Below are 19592 nucleotides of genomic sequence, written 5' to 3'. Positions count from 1 at the left end.
AGGGGTCTAACGTTAGTGATAATGCGAACTGGTGTTCTGTGATGGGTCTAACGTTACTGATAATGTGAACTGGTGTTCTGTGGGGTCTAACGTTAGTGATAATGTGAACTGGTGTTCTGTGATGGGTCTAACGTTAGTGATAATGTGAACTGGTGTTCTGTGGGGTCTAACGTTAGTGATAATGTGAACTGGTGTTCTGTGATGGGTCTAACGTTAGTGATAATGTGAACTGGTGTTCTGTGGGGTCTAACGTTAGTGATAATGTGAACTGGTGTTCTGTGATGGGTCTAACGTTAGTGATAATGTGAACTGGTGTTCTGTGGGGTCTAACGTTAGTGATAATGTGAACTGGTGTTCTGTGGGGTCTAACGTTAGTGATAATGTGAACTGGTGTTCTGTGAGGGGTCTAACGTTAGTGATAATGTGAACTGGTGATCTGTGAGGGGTCTAACGTTAGTGATAATGTGAACTGGTGTTCTGTGAGGGGTCTAACGTTAGTGATAATGTGAACTGGTGTTCTGTGATGGGTCTAACGTTAGTGATAATGTGAACTGGTGTTCTGTGATGGGTCTAACGTTAGTGATAATGTGAACTGGTGTTCTGTGATGGGTCTAACGTTAGTGATAATGTGAACTGGTGTTCTGTGATGGGTCTAACGTTAGTGATAATGTGAACTGGTGTTCTTTGATGGGTCTAACGTTAGTGATAATGTGAACTGGTGTTCTGTGAGGGGTCTAACGTTAGTGATAATGTGAACTGGTGTTCTGTGATGGGTCTAACGTTAGTGATAATGTGAACTGGTGTTCTGTGATGGGTCTAACGTTAGTGATAATGTGAACTGGTGTTCTGTGATGGGTCTAACGTTAGTGATAATGTGAACTGGTGTTCTGTGATGGGTCTAACGTTAGTGATAATGTGAACTGGTGTTCTGTGATGGGTCTAACGTTAGTGATAATGTGAACTGGTGTTCTGTGATGGGTCTAACGTTAGTGATAATGTGAACTGGTGTTCTGTGATGGGTCTAACGTTAGTGATAATGTGAACTGGTGTTCTGTGAGGGGTCTAACGTTAGTGATAATGTGAACTGGTGTTCTGTGAGGGGTCTAACGTTAGTGATAATGTGAACTGGTGTTCTGTGAGGGGTCTAACGTTAGTGATAATGTGAACTGGTGTTCTGTGAGGGGTCTAACGTTAGTGATAATGTGAACTGGTGTTCTGTGAGGGGTCTAACGTTAGTGATAATGTGAACTGGTGTTCTGTGATGGGTCTAACGTTAGTGATAATGTGAACTGGTGTTCTGTGATGGGTCTAACATTAGTGATAATGTGAACTGGTGTTCTGTGATGGGTCTAACGTTAGTGATAATGTGAACTGGTGTTCTGTGATTGGTCTAACGTTAGTGATAATGTGAACTGGTGTTCTGTGAGGGGTCTAACATTAGTGATAATGTGAACTGGTGTTCTGTGATGGGTCTAACGTTAGTGATAATGTGAACTGGTGTTCTGTGAGGGGTCTAACATTAGTGATAATGTGAACTGGTGTTCTGTGATGGGTCTAATGTTAGTGATAATGTGAACTGGTGTTCTGTGATGGGTCTAACGTTAGTGATAATGTGAACTGGTGTTCTGTGATGGGTCTAACGTTAGTGATAATGTGAACTGGTGTTCTGTGGGGTCTAACGTTAGTGATAATGTGAACTGGTGTTCTGTGATGGGTCTAACGTTAGTGATAATGTGAACTGGTTTACCCTCCAGTGAAGCATCAGGTGCACGTGTCAGAGAAGACAGCTGTCTATACCCTCACCAGTCAGCATTTACATTAAAGTACACACCTCAAAGTGTTCATCACCTGTTAGAGATGATGTTGTAAACGCATGAATAAATCATTTACAAATCTTTATCACCCGTTACAAATGATCTGCACACGTATACAAGGCATTTACATCGCTTTTAGCGTCCCCTAATCTAAAGTGTAGACTATTCATCACTTGTAAATGTTTTACACGTCATTTGTAGATATTTCTCACCCGTTGCAAATGCGTCCATTGATTGCTACAACAAATGTAACATTAAATGTGAAAATTAAATTCTGCTATTCCTCACCTGTTGCAATTGAAATGTGTAAATAGGTAATTCATCTAAATACTGAAAGCATTTAATTCCAATTCGTCACAACCAATCCCTTCCCTAAACCTACCCGTTTGTGTTTTAAAATAAAAAAAACAGGCAGATACGACTGCAGGAACAATTTATTCAAAAAGTACAAATATTCCAAGTGTCCCGAGGCCAAACGATTGGTTTGTGTGAAGTAAATCCACAGAAGCGATCAGCAGCGCCGTCGAGTCCATCCACTGGCCGATGATTAACGCCCGTTTCACGCCCGTTTTACACATACTCCGTCTGCAGTGCGTATTTTTTTCCGTACCCATGTTAACGGATGACAGCTTTCACACTGCGCACGAATGCGGTCCGTCAGTCCGTTCCAGGAGCGTTGCGACTGCAGCAGTGCACGGAATCGTTTTTGTACCGAGTCTATTTTTTGCTGCGCTGCGCTGCTGCATTAAAGTGATAGAACATTGTTCGCATTTAAATAAAAATGTACTGACGCAAAAATCTAGTAATTTCACCACAGATGCATATCATTTAAAATATTCTCTTGTTTCAAAATCAAGACATGGCTATTTTTCTCAAGTAAAGCAACAAAACGACACCTTACGTGGCATTTAGGTAAAAAAAAAAAGTGCCATAATATAGCACTCGTACTTTCTTGGAGGTGAAAAGCAAAGTTCTTTTTGACCTGCAGGATTTCTTTTAAAAGGGTGTAAAAACGAAAGAAAAGACAAGAGTCGGCTGTTTTTGAATAGACTTGTTAGTTTCTAATTTAAAATGTTTGTGATTTAAGGCTATAACCTATGTTTAAATGTTTTGCCACTTGTGTGAGCTAAATCTAAAGTAGCCTATATATATATATATATATATATATATATATGAATAAATGAATTTAATAAAATGTTTAAATGTAGTAGGCTACGTAACCTGACTTATATTAAAGAGTAAACAAAGTGAATTGGAATTCTGACGAGGCACATTCAGTAAAAACTTTTGGATTTTAAATAAAAAATAATGAATAAATGCTGTGTTTGTGGTATGCAACAGCGGATCAGTTGCGGACTGCAAACGCAGAATATGTGAAAGCACAACAGGGTGTGGGGCTCCTGCAACGCACACGCAACGCAACACGCACCGCACACGCACACGCACTGCAGACGGAGTATGTGTGAAACGGGCGTTATGATTAACACATTTCAAAATTTGCCGCCCGGAACTTCCAGAAGAAACGTCACGTCAGCTTTGACAGCATTGGCTGTCGTGTGTCTCGTGACCAATTGCGTCATTACGTCAGCTTTGATTGTAAAATGCCATTGGCTCTCGTGTGTCATGTGACCGATTGCGTCCTGCTAAGAGTCAGGACAGGAGTATTTTGAATGATAAATAGGATAAATATGCGTTCATAAAGGGATCATTATTTCAATGATTAAAACATTAAGATCAACTCTGTTCTTCACATAAAGATATCGTATGACTTCAGAAAACGTTGAATACAACATGAGCTAATACTTTTATACTGTTTTTGGTCAGTTTTTGCAATAAAAAGTAGCCTAGGCTATTTATATTTATAAAATCATGTCTACTTTTACAAATGCAAAGAATGAAATGCGTCTTGATCTGATGCATTGGGATATGCAACAATACATTATATGGGCTACTCATCATTTACTAATGGTTTGATCATCATTTGTTCATGATTAACAATTTATTGAGATAATAGTATATTGACATTTCGTTGATTAATAATATAATAACTAGTAACTTAACTATTTACTAAGGATCTGTTTGATTATTTTATGAAATGTTTTTTTTTTAAGATAGGGATAACTTATGACAGATTTGTAAATCGTTACCATATTAATCATTTATGAATGTATAATTATGATTTGTAAATTATTAGTTTATCATTATCTAATAACTTGTAAATAATGTATAACTGAATCTACAAAACATACAAAAAAGTAACAATTATGAAATGCATTGTCATGTTTGTAAATCATTAGTTCATTATTAACTAATCATTTGTAAATCACATATACCTGAATCTACTAAATGTAAGTAAAATAATTAACAAATCATTAATTAATCATTAATGAACACGTAGTCATGTTTCATAAATCATTAGTTAATTATTTACTAATCACTTGTAAATGACTTGTAACGGAATTTACAAAACATTTATAAAATGTTAGCATATCACTTGATAATCATTTATGAATGTATGTAAATGATTAGTTCATCATTAACTAACCACTTATAAATGACTTACAACTGAACGTTATTATAACATGTTACCAACACTTTTTATGACGACTGTACTTGAATATTTTGTGGCATCATGCAAGCTCTCGCCTTGTTTCTGTGGTTATTTAATCTGTGTTGTATGATGTGTATTGTGTGCAGTCTTCACTCTGGAGGCTTGGGTTCACACTCACTGTCCATCAGCTGATCCCAGAACAGAGGAATTCAAGTCTTCTACAGGATTCAAGCTGGGCAGCTCCAGCTCAGATGAGGTACACACATACACACACACGTCACACCATCATTCATGTGTGCCATACAAACAAACGCACATAGAGAAAGGCCTGTTATAGAGATTAATGTGTGTGTGTGTGTGTGTGTGTGTGTGTGTGTGTGTGTGTGTGTGTGTGTGTGTGTGTGTGTGTGTGTGTGTGTGTGTGTGTGTGTGTGTGTGTGTGTGTGTGTGTGTGTGTGTGTGTGTGTGTGTGTTTAACAGGAGTGTCTGACCGATCTGTGTGGGATCAATGGGACTCTAGAAAAGCTAAGGACTCAACTAAACCAGCTCAACGTTAGTTCACAAAGAGGTACACATATACACACAAGAGAAATCCTATTGGTTGACCAGGTCCTATTATGAGAATCTGCCATGAATTATTAAAGGGGTCATGAAATGCATTTTCAGATCTTTATATTTAGTGTCTTTGACGACTGTATGTACATACATGTTTTACACTGTACTTTTCAGCATGTAATTACGCCAATAACCACAATCTCTTAACCCAACCCTTAAACTACCCATGCTACTAAACCTGTCCTAACCTTACCTGTATCCACCTCGATAGCAGAACAAGTGGGGGGGGGGGGGGTTCATTGTAGTAGAAGACACAGAGTATAAAGTGTGACCTGCTTGATAATGTCTTTGGGCCAGATTTACTAAACAGGGCAAATTAGTGAGAGCACAATTCCATAAAAGTGCAGATAGGACTGGACAGTTTGGCTTGTGATCTACTGACGATTATTCAAAATTAATAAACACAGACGCAGCCGGATCATTTCCATAAAACTCATCCTGCAAGCGCTTTAAACTCATGACAACCAAATTTACTAGAACTTATCACGTTCCATTGTATTTATTGTGATACATTTTGACTAGTTGTAGAATTTAATAGATAATCAATTTCACTAGTTCACACTTACATCAAATTAAATAGAGTAAAGATTATGCGTATTTGGCATGCTGTCCGGGGGAGGGCTCCAGGCTCGGAATTTGGCCCGAACCCAGGAAACAGCACTGCTGCGACAGTGGAGAAATTAGCCGGAGAAACTGAGCTCCTGCGAAAGCAGAGGAAACAGCACTGCTGCGGCAGTGGAGAAATTAGCCGGAGAAACTGAGCTCCTGCGGGAGCAGAGGAAACAGCACTGCTGCGGCAGTGGAGAAATTAGCCGGAGAAACTGAGCTCCTGCGGGAGCAGAGGAAACTGCACTGCTGCGGCAGTGGAGAAATTAGCCGGAGAAACTGAGCTCCTGCGGGAGCAGAAGAAACAGCACTGCTGCGGCAGTGGAGAAATTAGCCGGAGAAACTGAGCTCCTGCGGGAGCAGAGAGAACAGCACTGCTGCGGCAGTGGTGAGATTAGCCTGAGAAACTGAGCTCCTGCGGGAGCAGAAGAAACAGCACTGCTGCGGCAGTGGAGAAATTAGCCGGAGAAACTGAGCTCCTGCGGGAGCAGAGGAAACAGCACTGCTGCGGCAGTGGTGAGATTAGCCTGAGAAACTGAGCTCCTGCGGGAGCAGAAGAAACAGCACTGCTGCGGCAGTGGAGAAATTAGCCGGAGAAACTGAGCTCCTGCGGGAGCAGAAGAAACAGCACTGCTGCGGCAGTGGAGAAATTAGCCGGAGAAACTGAGCTCCTGCGGGAGCAGAGGAAACTGCACTGCTGCTGGCTGAGGAGAAAAGGTTAGGCAGACAAATGGAGAACCACATTCGTATGAGGGAAACAGCGATTACTTTTAAATCTAGCATATTTTGTGTATGAGCCAATGCAGTATCCTATTGAAATAAATATCCATATTTTCCCCTGAAATTGTAATTGCCATTATTTAATACGACAATCACAATTTACATTGAATGATGTTTTGAATGTAGCTTTATACTAGGGGTGTAACGAGTCACTATAAACCACGATACTTACCTTATCAATGAACTGGACCCACAAATATTCCCCCATTTCATCATTATACATTATATTCCACATTATATAGTGGTTTAATATAGTAATGTCACTCACGCTTTCAATGCAGGCAGCATTCTCTCCCGGTCTCTATGACCCTCCTCTCCCGCTACTAATAAACTATGCATATAAAAATAACCATCTAAAATGCTTTAAATAACCATACTACTAAACTAAAATGTGATCTATAGCACTTTCGCTATAAGGAGTGCCGCTTTAAATGATATTTGCGCTTTGACATTGAGGAGCGCCATTCCAGCAGCGCTCGGGCTTCAATTGATCAGTACAATCCGTCACAGTTCTGAACGGAAGAAAGTGTTTTAAAATTAATATTCCTAAAACTGTAAATGTTTAGCTCATCTAAAAATTTTAATTCTGCATGAACTCATGTTGTTTTCACATGGCTCGCAATAATTTAAACGTCCTTGTTTACTACAGTATGTGCGTTGTGTTAAATATATTCATCGATCCATTGTGTCTCTTCAGAAGACTTAAATTTGGATTAGACACTCGATTAGTTATTTTTATAATGCTTTTATGATAGTCATTGGAACTTTTTGATACAAAGTTTGAGAGGAATGGACGGTCCCGCCGCTGGCCGTCTTGATGCCTTAGCGTCAATACTTAATGATGCCCGCAGCACTAGGAATGGACTTAAATGGAGGGACAGAAATCACAGGTTTTATAACAAACATCTTCATTTGTGTTTACAAGCTAAAACGAAACAACGCGGCTTTTAACTAAATCAAATCTTAACATCTAATCATAAACACGATTAGAAATTTGAGTAGAATTGTGCCGTCCTATACCAAAGTTGAATATAACTTTAGAGACGGTCCCTAGATCCACGGATATCGAATGACCATGTCAAGCCAGCTTTACTCCAGTTAATTTGACCTGTAGTAAGTAAGTCTGGCCAGTAGGAATGTACTACAAACTTTGGATGGTAAAAAAGCCTTTTGGTGAGTTACTGTGAATTAGCAGACGGTCCCTAAAGCATCCTCAGTGGATACTTTACCTTGTTAAATTAGGTACTGCTCCTTTAAGGCGGAACGTACTCTCCTCTCACTCGCTGATGAGAGGGCAGTCCGTTGAAGATGAAGCGCGAGCCCTGAACGTTGCTTGGATGCGTTCTACATTTCTGTTGCTCTTTGCCGTTTGTTTTTCTGTTTAGTAACGCAGTTGTCAGCGGAGTGTTTAACTGCCCCATGTGTGCGAGGGATTTACGGTGATAATATACCCCCTTTTGAAAAGTATGATACGTGAGTTTGCTTCACTTGGCTAAAACCATTCATCAGGCCAGCTAATCGGCCTCTCTGTGTGAAGCGTGTAATACGGCATACAATATTAATCACAATAAAGAAAACTGTTATTTTTAATAAGAATTCGCTTTGGCATAAAAGTGCGCGATTCATTGTGAACTGCTCTGAACTGAAGCACTGGTGACGTGCACGCCGCTAGAACGTTCAGAATCTGAAATGTGGGGCTCACATTATCAAATGGTTCCAACCAGCTGATCGTTTGGCGTAATATGCGCTTTGTATTGGCATCTTTTAGTGATTTAGCTTTACCAGCAAGTAACATTATATCAGCAACTTTGTGCAGGTCCATGATGAACGCAATTGCCGCGTGTGAAAAGTATCTAGGTGTTTCTCAATGTCAAGGATGCTTCCTTGGAAGGACAGATCCTTCCAAGTCACTTCCTTCAGAGGCTAGGCGAGGCTCCTCTTTAGCATTCGGAGAACACGTAAATGGAACAGGCTAGCAAGTGCACGTCATTGCGTCATTACGTCAGTGAAAAGGTCCGTTGGCCATCAATAACGTTATTTGTATTTTTTTAATATCAATACAGTAGTATTTTGTACCGGTATTTAAACGTTAAACTTTACTTATATTTACTATGGTTATAACAAATGTTTAGTAATGTAAATAAAAGCATTGTGGCAAGCAGCGAGGTGAGGGACCATGAGAGCGGGCCGGTGGAGTGATAATGAGCGGCAGCTGATTGCCACACCGGTCTCGGCTCACGGCAGTGACGGGAGTATAATTGGAGGAGCGTGGAAGGACTAGGCCTGGACTTTATGCTATGGTTTGTTTATGTTTTATTATGTGTGTGCGGGCAGTCGCCCGTGAGGGGGCTATTATAAAGTTGTTGAAAGTTTGCCGGTTCCCGCCTCCTTCCTTCCCATCTACAAACCCTGCTACAAGCATATTTGCCCCGTTCACGCTCCGAGTCCGACTCTGGGAACGTCTGATAGCAAAGCTGCGTGCATAGGATTGTGGGTGATTTGAGAACGCGAAGTGCGCGAAGGCTACTCATATGCATCCTTTCCTGTATATGACATATTTTTCGAACGAAGGACTCAGTCCTTGGTTGAATTCCGAGGATCCTCGGCATTGGAACAGTCCTTCGTCGGATGTTGATGATGTAGCATCCTTAGAATTCTGGCTTCCGAGGATCCTTCCTTGACATTGAGAAACGCCTTCTGTCTGTAGTTGGCTACGCAGAGGCGGCAATCGCAAGAAAAATTGATTCCTGTAACAAATTATTTAAGATCATTTTCTATTTCTGTTGTAGTTTCCCCTGTTGCAAGTTCGCGGTGTGCACTTTTTACACTGTCCGAGCGCGACTCTGTCGTCATTTTATTTATTTATTTATTTTCTAAAACAACCAGCTGTTAATGTAACCTTAGGACAATGATTAAACTTTAGAAGACTGAAACGCAATTGTGAATTGTAGCAAACAGAATTACATTCAGGAAAAGCAGATTTGGTTTTAGCATGATGGAAGTGGCCGAAATGGCTTAGATCTCTGTAAGGAAATTTTTTTAGCATTGTAGAATTGCTTCGAGCTGTTTGAGCGATCTATACAGTGTGGGCAGGCGAGGCTACCAGCCGGAAAAGCCATCCATAATAAAATGAAAATGGTCAACGAAAGAAGGTAAATCTGCTGTATATATACACCCCTTTTATCGTTGATTAGCTTGATGTGCTCCACTTGTGTTTAAGCCTAGTTCAGACTGCACGATTTTCAAACTCGTCGGGTCTCTGCTCTATTTACATTGCATGACTATCTGGGGTATCATTCAGTCACTGCTGTGTTCACACTGCACGATGGTTTGACGACAGAGGAGTTCACACTGCATGACTGAACAAGAGTAAGAATCGCCGACAACTCTCTCTCTCTCCGGTGTGCAAAGTACGTTTCCCAACTACACGTGCGATGTGACGAGTAAACAACGCGAGATCACACGTGCGTCAGATCGGAGTTCTCGCGCAAGACTTGGAATTGTTATTAAAAATGATAAACTGCACAAAGTTTGCTTCAAATTGTATGTGCGCTGATTTGTGGAGAAAAAGAAAAAAGATTATGGCGGAAGAAATTGTTGGAGAGACAGAGGGAGCCAGGATTTTGTTCTGCAACAGTTTGAGGTAAATAAATAATTTTGTAATGTGCTGCTGCTGTGGCTGGATGTGCAAATGTTTGGCCTTTGTTTCTCTTTGATAGAATTGTAAATATATGTATTAAAATACTGAAATTCTGCTCTATAACTCCTCCCTGAACGTCCTGCTGCCCTGTATCTTACTCTCTCATTGGCTGTCGGTGTAATTTTCAGTCAGAACTCATTTCACACAGCAGGAGTTTGAATCGCCGACAGGTCCAGATATTTAGCATGCCAAATATCTCACCGGCGTCGCCGATTCTCTCTGATCGCGTCTTTGATTATTCACACTGCGTGATTGTCACTCGCGTGCACGAGCACAGATTTTCCTGTGATCTCGGGCATTTGTCGGCGATTTCACAAAACTGTCGGCGACTCAAAATCGGGGCAAAAATCGGGCAGTGTGAACTAGGCTTTAGTTAGGTTTAATTATCTGAGCGTGCTCCACTTGTGTTTAGTTAGGTTTAATTATCTGCACGTGCTCCTCCCGAAATTTTGTTAATAAAAACTTCACTAAGGGTATAGATTTTTCACTAAAGATGTATATTACACCAGTGGCATGTTGTAGCTAAAGTTTCTAACTGTGTTGCTATTTTAATAACAAATGCTATAGATTAAAAAAAAGAACGCAAAAAGTTAACATTGGCCTGTATGGTAATGAAGAGGCGTCAATGGTCTTTCTTTATAAAAATATACCCATATTGTAACAAATGCTATAGTTAAACAATTACAAGAACTATATATCAGTTTCAAGACTGAGTACAAGTTAGAAAGCGCTTTAAAATATGGGCTTTCTTGAATTATTAACTAAACAATCCACCCATAACCACACACCCATCAAAGCCTTTGGTGAGTACCGGCACTTTATTTGTACTTTATACACAATGTCAGGGGAAGGTATTGAAGATGCATCATTCATTTTTTGGAGAGTCATAAAAGTTGCAGTATTTTTTATAGCGTAAATTCTTGTGACGTGAAAACAACAAGAACATTTGGATTCTCCATTTCATGACCACTTCAAAGCAGGAAACACCATCGGTGTGTCCCAAAGAATTAATTATTTGTCTTATTTTATAGTTATGGTTGGTCCTCCTGGTCCACCTGGAAAACCTGGCCTACCTGGATTACAAGGTAACTGTGTACAATCACTTTCAATCACTTCTGCTCTGTATGAGGATCCATGCATTGAAAATATAGTCAATCAGTCACCTTCTCACTCCAGTTTTACAAAAGCAATATATGAAGGATTAAATATTTAGGTATTCCTTGTAATATGCATGATTTATTTGTACAACGCTTGACTTTACTCACATTGGACACTTCAAAAATGTTTAAAATTTAGTAAAACATCTTTATTAAGAGTTATTTGAACCATACCTATTTAAAAAAGGTTAGATTTTTTGAGAGATGCTAATGACTTTGCTAATATAACAGGTCATACTCAAACCTCTATATCAACTAATCAACATGTCCTCCAACCAATACGCCTATATATGTTGTTTGTCACTTCCTCGAAATACGACCCATAGGAGCGTTTACTAAAGTTGTGCTCCTATCAACAATACAGGTCCTTCTCCAAAAATTAGCATATTGTGATAAAGTTCATTATTTACCATAATGTAATGATAAAAAATAGATTTTCATATATTTTAGATTCATTGCACACCAACTGAGATATTTCAGGTATTTTATTGTTTTAATACTGATGATTTTGGCATCTAAAAAAATTAGCATATTTCATCCGACCAATAAAAGAAGTGTTTTTAATACAAAAAACCTTGAAATAATTATGTTCAGTTATGCACTCAATACTTGGTGGGGAATCCTTTTGCAGAAATGACTGCTTCAATGTGGCGTGGCATGGAGACCTGTGGCACTGCTGAGGTGCTATGGAGGCCCAGGATGCTTCGATAGTGGCCTTAAGCTCATCCAGAGTGTTGGCTCTTTCGTCTCTCAACTTTCTCTTCACAATATCCCACAGATTCTCTATGGGGTTCAGGTCAGGAGAGTTGGCAGGCCAATTGAGCACAGTAATACCATGGTCAATAAACCATTTAGCAGTGGTTTTGGCACTGTGAGCAGGTGCCAGGTCGTGCTGAAAAACCAAAGCTTTATCTCCATAAAGCTTTTCAGCAGATGGAAGCATGAAGTGCTCCAAAATCTCCTGATAGCTAGCTGCATTGACCCTGCCCTTGATAAAACACAGTGGACCAACACCAGAAGCTGACATGGCACCCTAGACCATCACTGACTGTGGGTACTTGACACTGGACTTCAGGCATTTTGGCATTTCCTTCTCCCCAGTCTTCCTCCAGACTCTGGCACCTTGATTTCCGAATGACTTGCAAAATTTGCTTTCTTCCGAAAAAAAGTACTTTGGACCACTTAGCAACAGTCCAGTGCTGCTTCTCTGTAGCCCAAAAGTGTCTTGCCCTGGGGAATGCGGCACCTGTAGCCCATTTCCTGTGCACGGTGGCTCTGGATGTTTCTACTCCAGACTCAGTCCACTGCTTCCGCAGGTCCCCCAAGGTCTGTAATCGGTTCTTCTCCACAATCTTCCTCAGGGTCCGGTCACCTCTTCTCATTGTGCAGCATTTTTGCCACACTTTTCCTTCCCACAGACTTCCCACTGGGAACAGCCTATTGTTCAGAATTTTCTTTCTGTGTCTTCCCCTCTCACTTGAGGCTGTCAATGATGGCCTTCTGGACAGCAGTCAGGTCGGCAGTCTTACCCATGATTGCGGTTTTGAGTAATGAATCAGGCTGGGAGTTTTTAAAGGTCCCGTTCTTCGCGATTCCATCTTTCAAACTTTAGTTAGTGTGTAATGTTGCTGTTAGAGCATAAATAATACCTGTAAAATTATAAAGCTCAAAGTTCAATGCCAAGCGAGATATTTTATTTAACAGAAGTTCCCTTTCAAAGCCTACAGCGAACGGCCGGTTTGGACTACAGCAGGAAGTGCAGGGATGTAATGACGTCACTAGAACCGTTTGTTGACTAACCCTCCGCCCACAAGAACATGCAAAAAAGGGGGCGTGGTTTTGTTGCTCTCCCACGTGGAGAAGAGTGCGCATTCAGCGCTTGCATCTCCCCGTTAGCGGGACCTTTCCGGGCAAAGTGCGCTAAGCTGCTGTCCAATCACAACACGGGAAGCGCTGGTCCAATCAGAACTCGTTACATTTCTCTGAAGGAGGGACTTCATAGAACAAGGAAATCATCAGGCTGTTTTTAGGACAGAGGAAACAGCGGTGAAAAGAAAATTGTGTGAAAAATACCGTTTTTTTACATGCGAAACATGAACTCTTGTTATATTGCACACTGTAAACATAATTTTGCAGGTGTTAAGAGTTAATTAGTTGATTCAGATGATTAGGTTAATAGCTCGTTTAGAGAACCTTTTCATGATATGCTAATTTTTTTAGATAGAAATTTTGGGTTTTCATGAGCTGTATGCCAAAATCATCAGTATTAAAACAATAAAAGACCTGAAATATTTCAGTTGGTGTGCAGTAAATCAAAAATATATGAAAGTTGAATTTTTATCATTACATTATGGTAAATAATGTAATTATTTTATTACAATATGCTAATTTTTTGAGAAGGACCTGTATTTCAATTCATGAAATACGACTCATAGGAGCGTTTACTAAAGTTGTGCCCCTGTTGACAATATTTTGACAATATTTCAATTGTGAGTTCGGTCCCAGGGAACACATGGTCATAAAGTGTGTATGCACTATAAATCTCTGGGTAGGTTTAGGGATGGGGTGGGTGTAGTTGTAAATAAAAACATTTTTTTTTTTTTGGTAAATGGGAATATGACAAATGGTGGTAAAAAGTCTACACATTGCATTAAAATGAACACTCATTTTGATTGGTAATGACAGTTATACATCATTTCATGATGACAGACATTACACAACACTGTAATAATTGGTACTTCAGCTAGAGGGCACATGACTTTAAAAACTTAACTTAAATAAAGGTCGTAATAAGGTGCTTGAAAAACGACCTATAGAGTTTTTTTCTTTCTTTTTTTGGAGGAGGACAGTTTGCAAATAATAAAACCACTGCCTCTTGTGAGCCTCATCTGGTTGTAGCGGTCATCCCCTTGTAAACTCCACCTGTTTGGCCCAACGTAGGAATCCAACAGCTGGTCGAAGGAATAATGCGTGTTCGTCTTTTCAGGCGCTTCTATAAAGGACACTGTAATTTATTAAAGTGTGAAGATCCAATTTTAAATCTGACTCCATCTTTTAATTTAATCTGACTCTAATTGTATGTAGTTTCCTTGAGTTTGTTACGTTTATAAATTATGGCTGATCGTATAATTAGTTGTGATTTAATTTAGATCTTTGATCTCCCTCAGTATCTCTACTTCTCGTTCATCAAGGGACCTGATATCTCTTAGAGATATGTTTCGCGAATTACATTCTCATAAACACAGACGGGCCAGTTCTGATATTAGTCAGAGGATTGCAGAGTGAATATTTTACCTTTAAGTGGTTGCGCCTGCTTACTCATCTTAAAGTGTAATGGGAATAATAATCACAGGAACTGCAACTTGCTAATACAGTGATAGTAAGAAATCAGATTATCCCTAATGTTGTGCTCCATGCTCCAGTCATTGAGTCCTACGGTTTGATCTATCCTGACACAACGCCTGCGGAAATACCAGACTCCGATTGATCATACTAAAAGAAGCGGCCTTAGAATAATGCAAGATTAATCAAAGTTAATGTTTATTTAGCCAGGCAAAAACATCAAAATATAGTCAAATTAAAAGACAATTATACACAACTGATCAGCATACAATATTACTCAAGTATAAAATAGTATAAACATAGTTTCAACGAGTCATCATTTACCTGGCTATAGAGACACACGGGAACAGTGTGGGAAGTTCTGGATACAGATGCTTCCCTGAGTGCTTTGCTCCTTTCCCTTAAATACTCCACCAGATCAAAGAACAATAAACATTTAGCACCCAAATATTTATGCAAATCTTGGTTCTTTTCTCAGACCCAAATGGTCCCACCTATCCTTGAGGCCTGACAGCAAATGTTTATCAAAAGATCTTTATGAGCATCTCCCCACACCAGAGGAACAAACCCGGTTGTCCTTCTTTTACTTTGTCCTTTGTTTTACTAGAGCTGGAATGTCACCAGTTCCACTGATGTGAGGATGAAACCTGTTTTACCAATCACACCAAAAGTATTTATATTGACCATACAGACACAGCTTGTGGCAGTATCTGTGAGATTTGCATGTTTGTGTGACCCTCTCAGAGGGTGAGAGGGTCATATCTCGGCAGGGGTGAGGAAATAGGATTGGGCCAGGCGCAGTCTTGTTTTCTCTTGTATTCAGAGAGTGACGTTTTATTGTCTTTATTGCAGCTTTAATCCCTTGAGTTTGTTTTTAGGTGAAATCCACTCTTACACCCTACACTCACTACCCCCCCCCCCCAACTCAATTCCCTACGGCTCATGGCACCACTGTGAATGATCCTATTTGCAACCAATTTGAACAGGATTCGAACCAGTGTTAACTAGCATGGGGGGGGGAGGTTTTAATTGCATAGCTGTTATTAGCTGGAATCTAATTAACACTCATCCCCTAAACCTCAATCCCCTCCGGGTCATGGCACCACTGTAACTGGCCCTACTTGTACCTCACAGAATGGGATTTGATACATCATCAACTAGGATGTGTAAAACCACTGCCTCTTGTGCGTCTCTTGAGGTTTTACCTGCACATCTCTTACTCCGCTCTTACTCTCAAAAAACGCCATGCCCCTCTGGGTCACTGGACCAATGTTACTGATTCTACTTGCACTTCACCGGATTCAAACCAGTGTCAAATAGCATGGGAGGGCAGAGGAGTGAGGTTTTACCTACACAGCTCTTACTAGCTGGAATCCAGAGAGATACAAAATATCTGTGAGGCACCCACATCTGAGATCATGTCCCCTGTTTATAGGGCCGAAAAAGGGGCTGGTTTTGATTGGTCTCATCTTTGCAATTCAGCAGCAGAGCTCAGTGACCAGAATCACTTTCTGCATGCTCCTTCACAATATGTGTGTTTTTAGCTTCCCCTGCTATTAATAACAGACATTAACAGTGGTTTTACCTCTAGAGGTTTTACCCACACATCTCTTACTCTCACTCAGTTTTTGTTACTTTGATGTCACAGCTTTGTGCAGTCAGTATTTATAATCCAGCTTTATTCTGTATCAGGTCCTCCTGGAATAGAAGGGAGCCCAGGACAGAAAGGAGACACTGGCGCACCAGGTTAGTGTATTTTTGTGCATCTGTAGGAATTTGCATGCATATATGAATAGTGTGCATGCTCTTGAAAAGTATGTGTAATTATTGTGCTCTGTTTTAAAAAAAATTACTCTTTCAGGTGAAGAAGGGAGGCCTGGAGCTCTAGGTGAAAAAGGAGAGAGAGGATTCCCAGGTTCAGTTGGGCAAATGGGTCCGGCTGGCATCCCGGGTGTACCTGGTAATCGCCTCCTCGTTTTCACACATCTCTCACCCCATATGGAACAGTGTAAAGCAGATCCACATCTCTCCCTGACTTTATTTATTTCTGTCTCCAGGTGTTTCAGGCCCGAAGGGGGATCCAGGAGAGAGGGGAATACAAGGTGCCTGATTATTATGATCAAAGGCCACCTTAATAATTCATGCAGTAATAAAACAGAAAATATATGTTGTGGAAATTCCTTGCACATTTTACGCATGTGTTAAGAGTTTTACTACTGCTCTAATAACTACTGCTCTGTGCACACAAGGTTTACCTGGGAATGATGGTCGTCCAGGTGCCGATGGAAAGACGGGTTTCCCAGGAACCCCAGGATTTCCAGGTACTGCTTGGAAGACAAATCTGAACCAAATGATTTAATAGATTGTCTACAGTAGTATTACTACTACTACTAAAAATAATAATAAGAAAATACAGTGTTGTTTTTTTTACATTGCAGTACAGTTGTGCAAAAGTGAAACCACTTTAATCTGTTTAGTCTTAACAGTAGTAATAGTGATGCTTCCCTTATTAAACACCATTAAACATAAATCTCAACTTGACTGTTCTACATTTGGCACTGTTTGACACCTTGTACTTGAAATCTTTCTTCATCAGGGCGTAAAGGAGAGCCAGGTCCCAGTGGTGAGCGAGGAGAGCAGGGGCCTTCAGGTGTAAGCGGTAAGAAAGCTTGTGTACAGAAACAATACAACACTATCAGGGCTTGACATTAACACTACTGAATATAATTTACAGCCAAATGAAATGGCAAGACCGTCGTATCATAAAATTAGCTACAATTCAACTACAATTCTTAATCGATTAACTTGCAGTTAGTGAAGGCGAGATAGGCGGAATCGCGCTGAATGACACACAACAAAAGCGCTCTCTCTCCAGGTGCAGATCCACTTGTCCGTGCAACACTTCTGTCGCGCCGCACTCCACTTTATTCCTATGGGTGACGTCAAGCGACTTTAACGCGCCCGCATAGCATTCTGGGATTCCAGATATTAAATAAATGTATACATATTAAATAAATATGTATTAGTATCTGAATTTTTATTTTATTTTTATTTTATTTTATATCTATATCATATCATATTACATTTATCATATTAGCCTATCATATTGCCCACCCCTTGCCCACCTGTACATCCCAGCTGATTTACAATGTAGTCTTGATTTGGGGGTCACTCTGTATTTGAAAGTTTGAAAGGGTTTTAAATCTTAAATCTTTAAATCTTAAATCAAGTAAAATGACTCAAAATCAAGTAATTTAAGCATGCCAAAGTCAACTTTAACCAAATAGAACGTCTCGATTACGTATGTAACCCTCGTTCCCTGAAGGAAGGGAACGGAGACATTACGTTTGTACTGACGAAATGGGGGCTTCGCTTAGAAATCCAGCTGCCTTCAATCTCAATCAAAACGATCCAATGACATGGAAATGTCATGGGTCTGCGGAATTTGCCTAATGCAAGCCTGCCCCACAGCGTGGGTATAAACGGCGTTGCATAGCAGTCACGCATTTATGCTACCTGCTGAGGAGCCGAGGCCTTCCACCCCGGCCATCCCAGCGGCACAGCAGATGTGGCATGGGGACGGAACGTCTTCGTTCCCTTCCTTCAGGGAACGAGGGTTACATACGTAACAGAGTGGTGTTCCCTTTCAATCAGTACACTACGAGTTACGTCAGTACTGACGAAATGGGGGTCAAGTCTAATCACGTCACAGCACTTGTCTTCTAGCATCCTGGGATGAACTGAGCACCCTGCCTTGGAGTTTAAGACGACGACAGACCAGCTCAGCTACCAAGGTACACTGGGAGGCATATCCCACTTGGAGAAATGCGATCACAGCGCCTACCCATAGGGAGGACTTAGGAATACACGTATGAACCATGTCTGGGATGCATACAGAAGAACCTGGAGTAGACAGCCGCAGGTGGTAAAAGTTTTTAAAACCCAGGGATGGCAAGGGTCTTGCTAAGGGAAGACACGCGCTCAAGGAGACTTACCATGGAGAATACACATGTGACGGTTGGCCTGTGGGGGAACCGTGTACACGGGGCACCTAGCCTAGCACGAGGGCTGGGACCATCCGGGCATGCATTCTGGTGCCAGCATCAACAGTGCTGGAGGAACTCAGGGACTTCGGAGAGGTCCAGTGGGACAGCCTTTTGCTTGGAGACAGCCTCTGCTTCCCTTTCTGCTTCCCTCCGTAACAGACAAAGAGCTGGTCTGAAGTCCTGAAGCACCGCGTCCTGTCTACGTAAGCGTGAAGGGCGCATACTGGACAGAGCAGTGCCGAGGCTGGGTCTGCCTCCTCCAATGGCAGCGCTTGCAGGTTCACCACCTGGTCCCTGAAGGGAGTGGTAGGAACCTTGGGCATATATCCGGGCCAGGGTCTCAGGATCACGTGAGAGTTAGCTGGCCCGAATTCCAGACACGCTTCGTCAACCGAGAATGTCTGCAGGTCCCCTACCCTCTTGATCGACGCCAGAGCAACAAGGAGCACTGTCTTCATCAACAGGAACTTAATCTCCGCTGTCTGCAGAGGCTCGAAGGGAGCCATACGCAGGGCAGTTAGGACCACTGCAAGGTCCCAAGAGGGTACCTGTAAGAGGCGAGGTGGATTTAACCTTCTTGCCCCCCTGAGGAACCTGCGGACCAGAACATGCTGTCCCACCGTTGTTGCTTCCAGCAGGTCATGGTGAGCAGCTATTGCCAACACGTAGACCTTGAGGGTGGAGGGAGACAGCCTTCTCTTCAACCCTTCCTGGAGGAAGGAGAGCACTGACCCGATCGGGCATTTGGTGGGATCTTCTCCTCGAGAAGCACACCAGGTGACGAAGAGGTTCCACTTCGAAGCGTAGGCCCGTCTTGTGGACGAGGCCCTCGCTGAAGTGATAGTGGCGACCACCGGTGGTGGTAGGCCACACAAACCTGCCGCATCCCGTCCAGGAGCCACACGTGGAGGTTCCAGAGGTCAGGACGCGGGTGTCATACAGTACCCCCTCTCTGAGAAAGGAATAGGTCTTAGAAATAGT

At 41.4% G+C, this 19592-nt stretch overlaps 1 protein-coding gene across 1 annotated transcript in view; it reads left to right on the top strand.

Annotated features, from left to right (window-relative positions):
• Positions 1-19592, top strand: part of marco (macrophage receptor with collagenous structure) — a 43170-nt gene that overhangs the window by 8932 nt on the left and 14646 nt on the right. Inside the window, exons 3-10 of the mRNA XM_067443094.1 lie at positions 4512-4621; positions 4846-4933; positions 11098-11151; positions 16258-16311; positions 16427-16525; positions 16623-16667; positions 16815-16886; positions 17162-17224. Of these exons, the coding sequence (XP_067299195.1) occupies positions 4512-4621; positions 4846-4933; positions 11098-11151; positions 16258-16311; positions 16427-16525; positions 16623-16667; positions 16815-16886; positions 17162-17224 (585 nt within the window). The remainder of the gene's footprint in view (positions 1-4511; positions 4622-4845; positions 4934-11097; positions 11152-16257; positions 16312-16426; positions 16526-16622; positions 16668-16814; positions 16887-17161; positions 17225-19592) is intronic.

The sequence above is a fragment of the Pseudorasbora parva genome, chromosome 5 (genome assembly GCF_024679245.1).
Source record: "Pseudorasbora parva isolate DD20220531a chromosome 5, ASM2467924v1, whole genome shotgun sequence".
NCBI classification, from domain to species: Eukaryota; Metazoa; Chordata; class Actinopteri; order Cypriniformes; family Gobionidae; genus Pseudorasbora; species Pseudorasbora parva.
The sequence above is the reverse complement of the archived record's forward strand: the minus strand, read 5'-3'. Positions and strand labels throughout refer to the sequence as shown.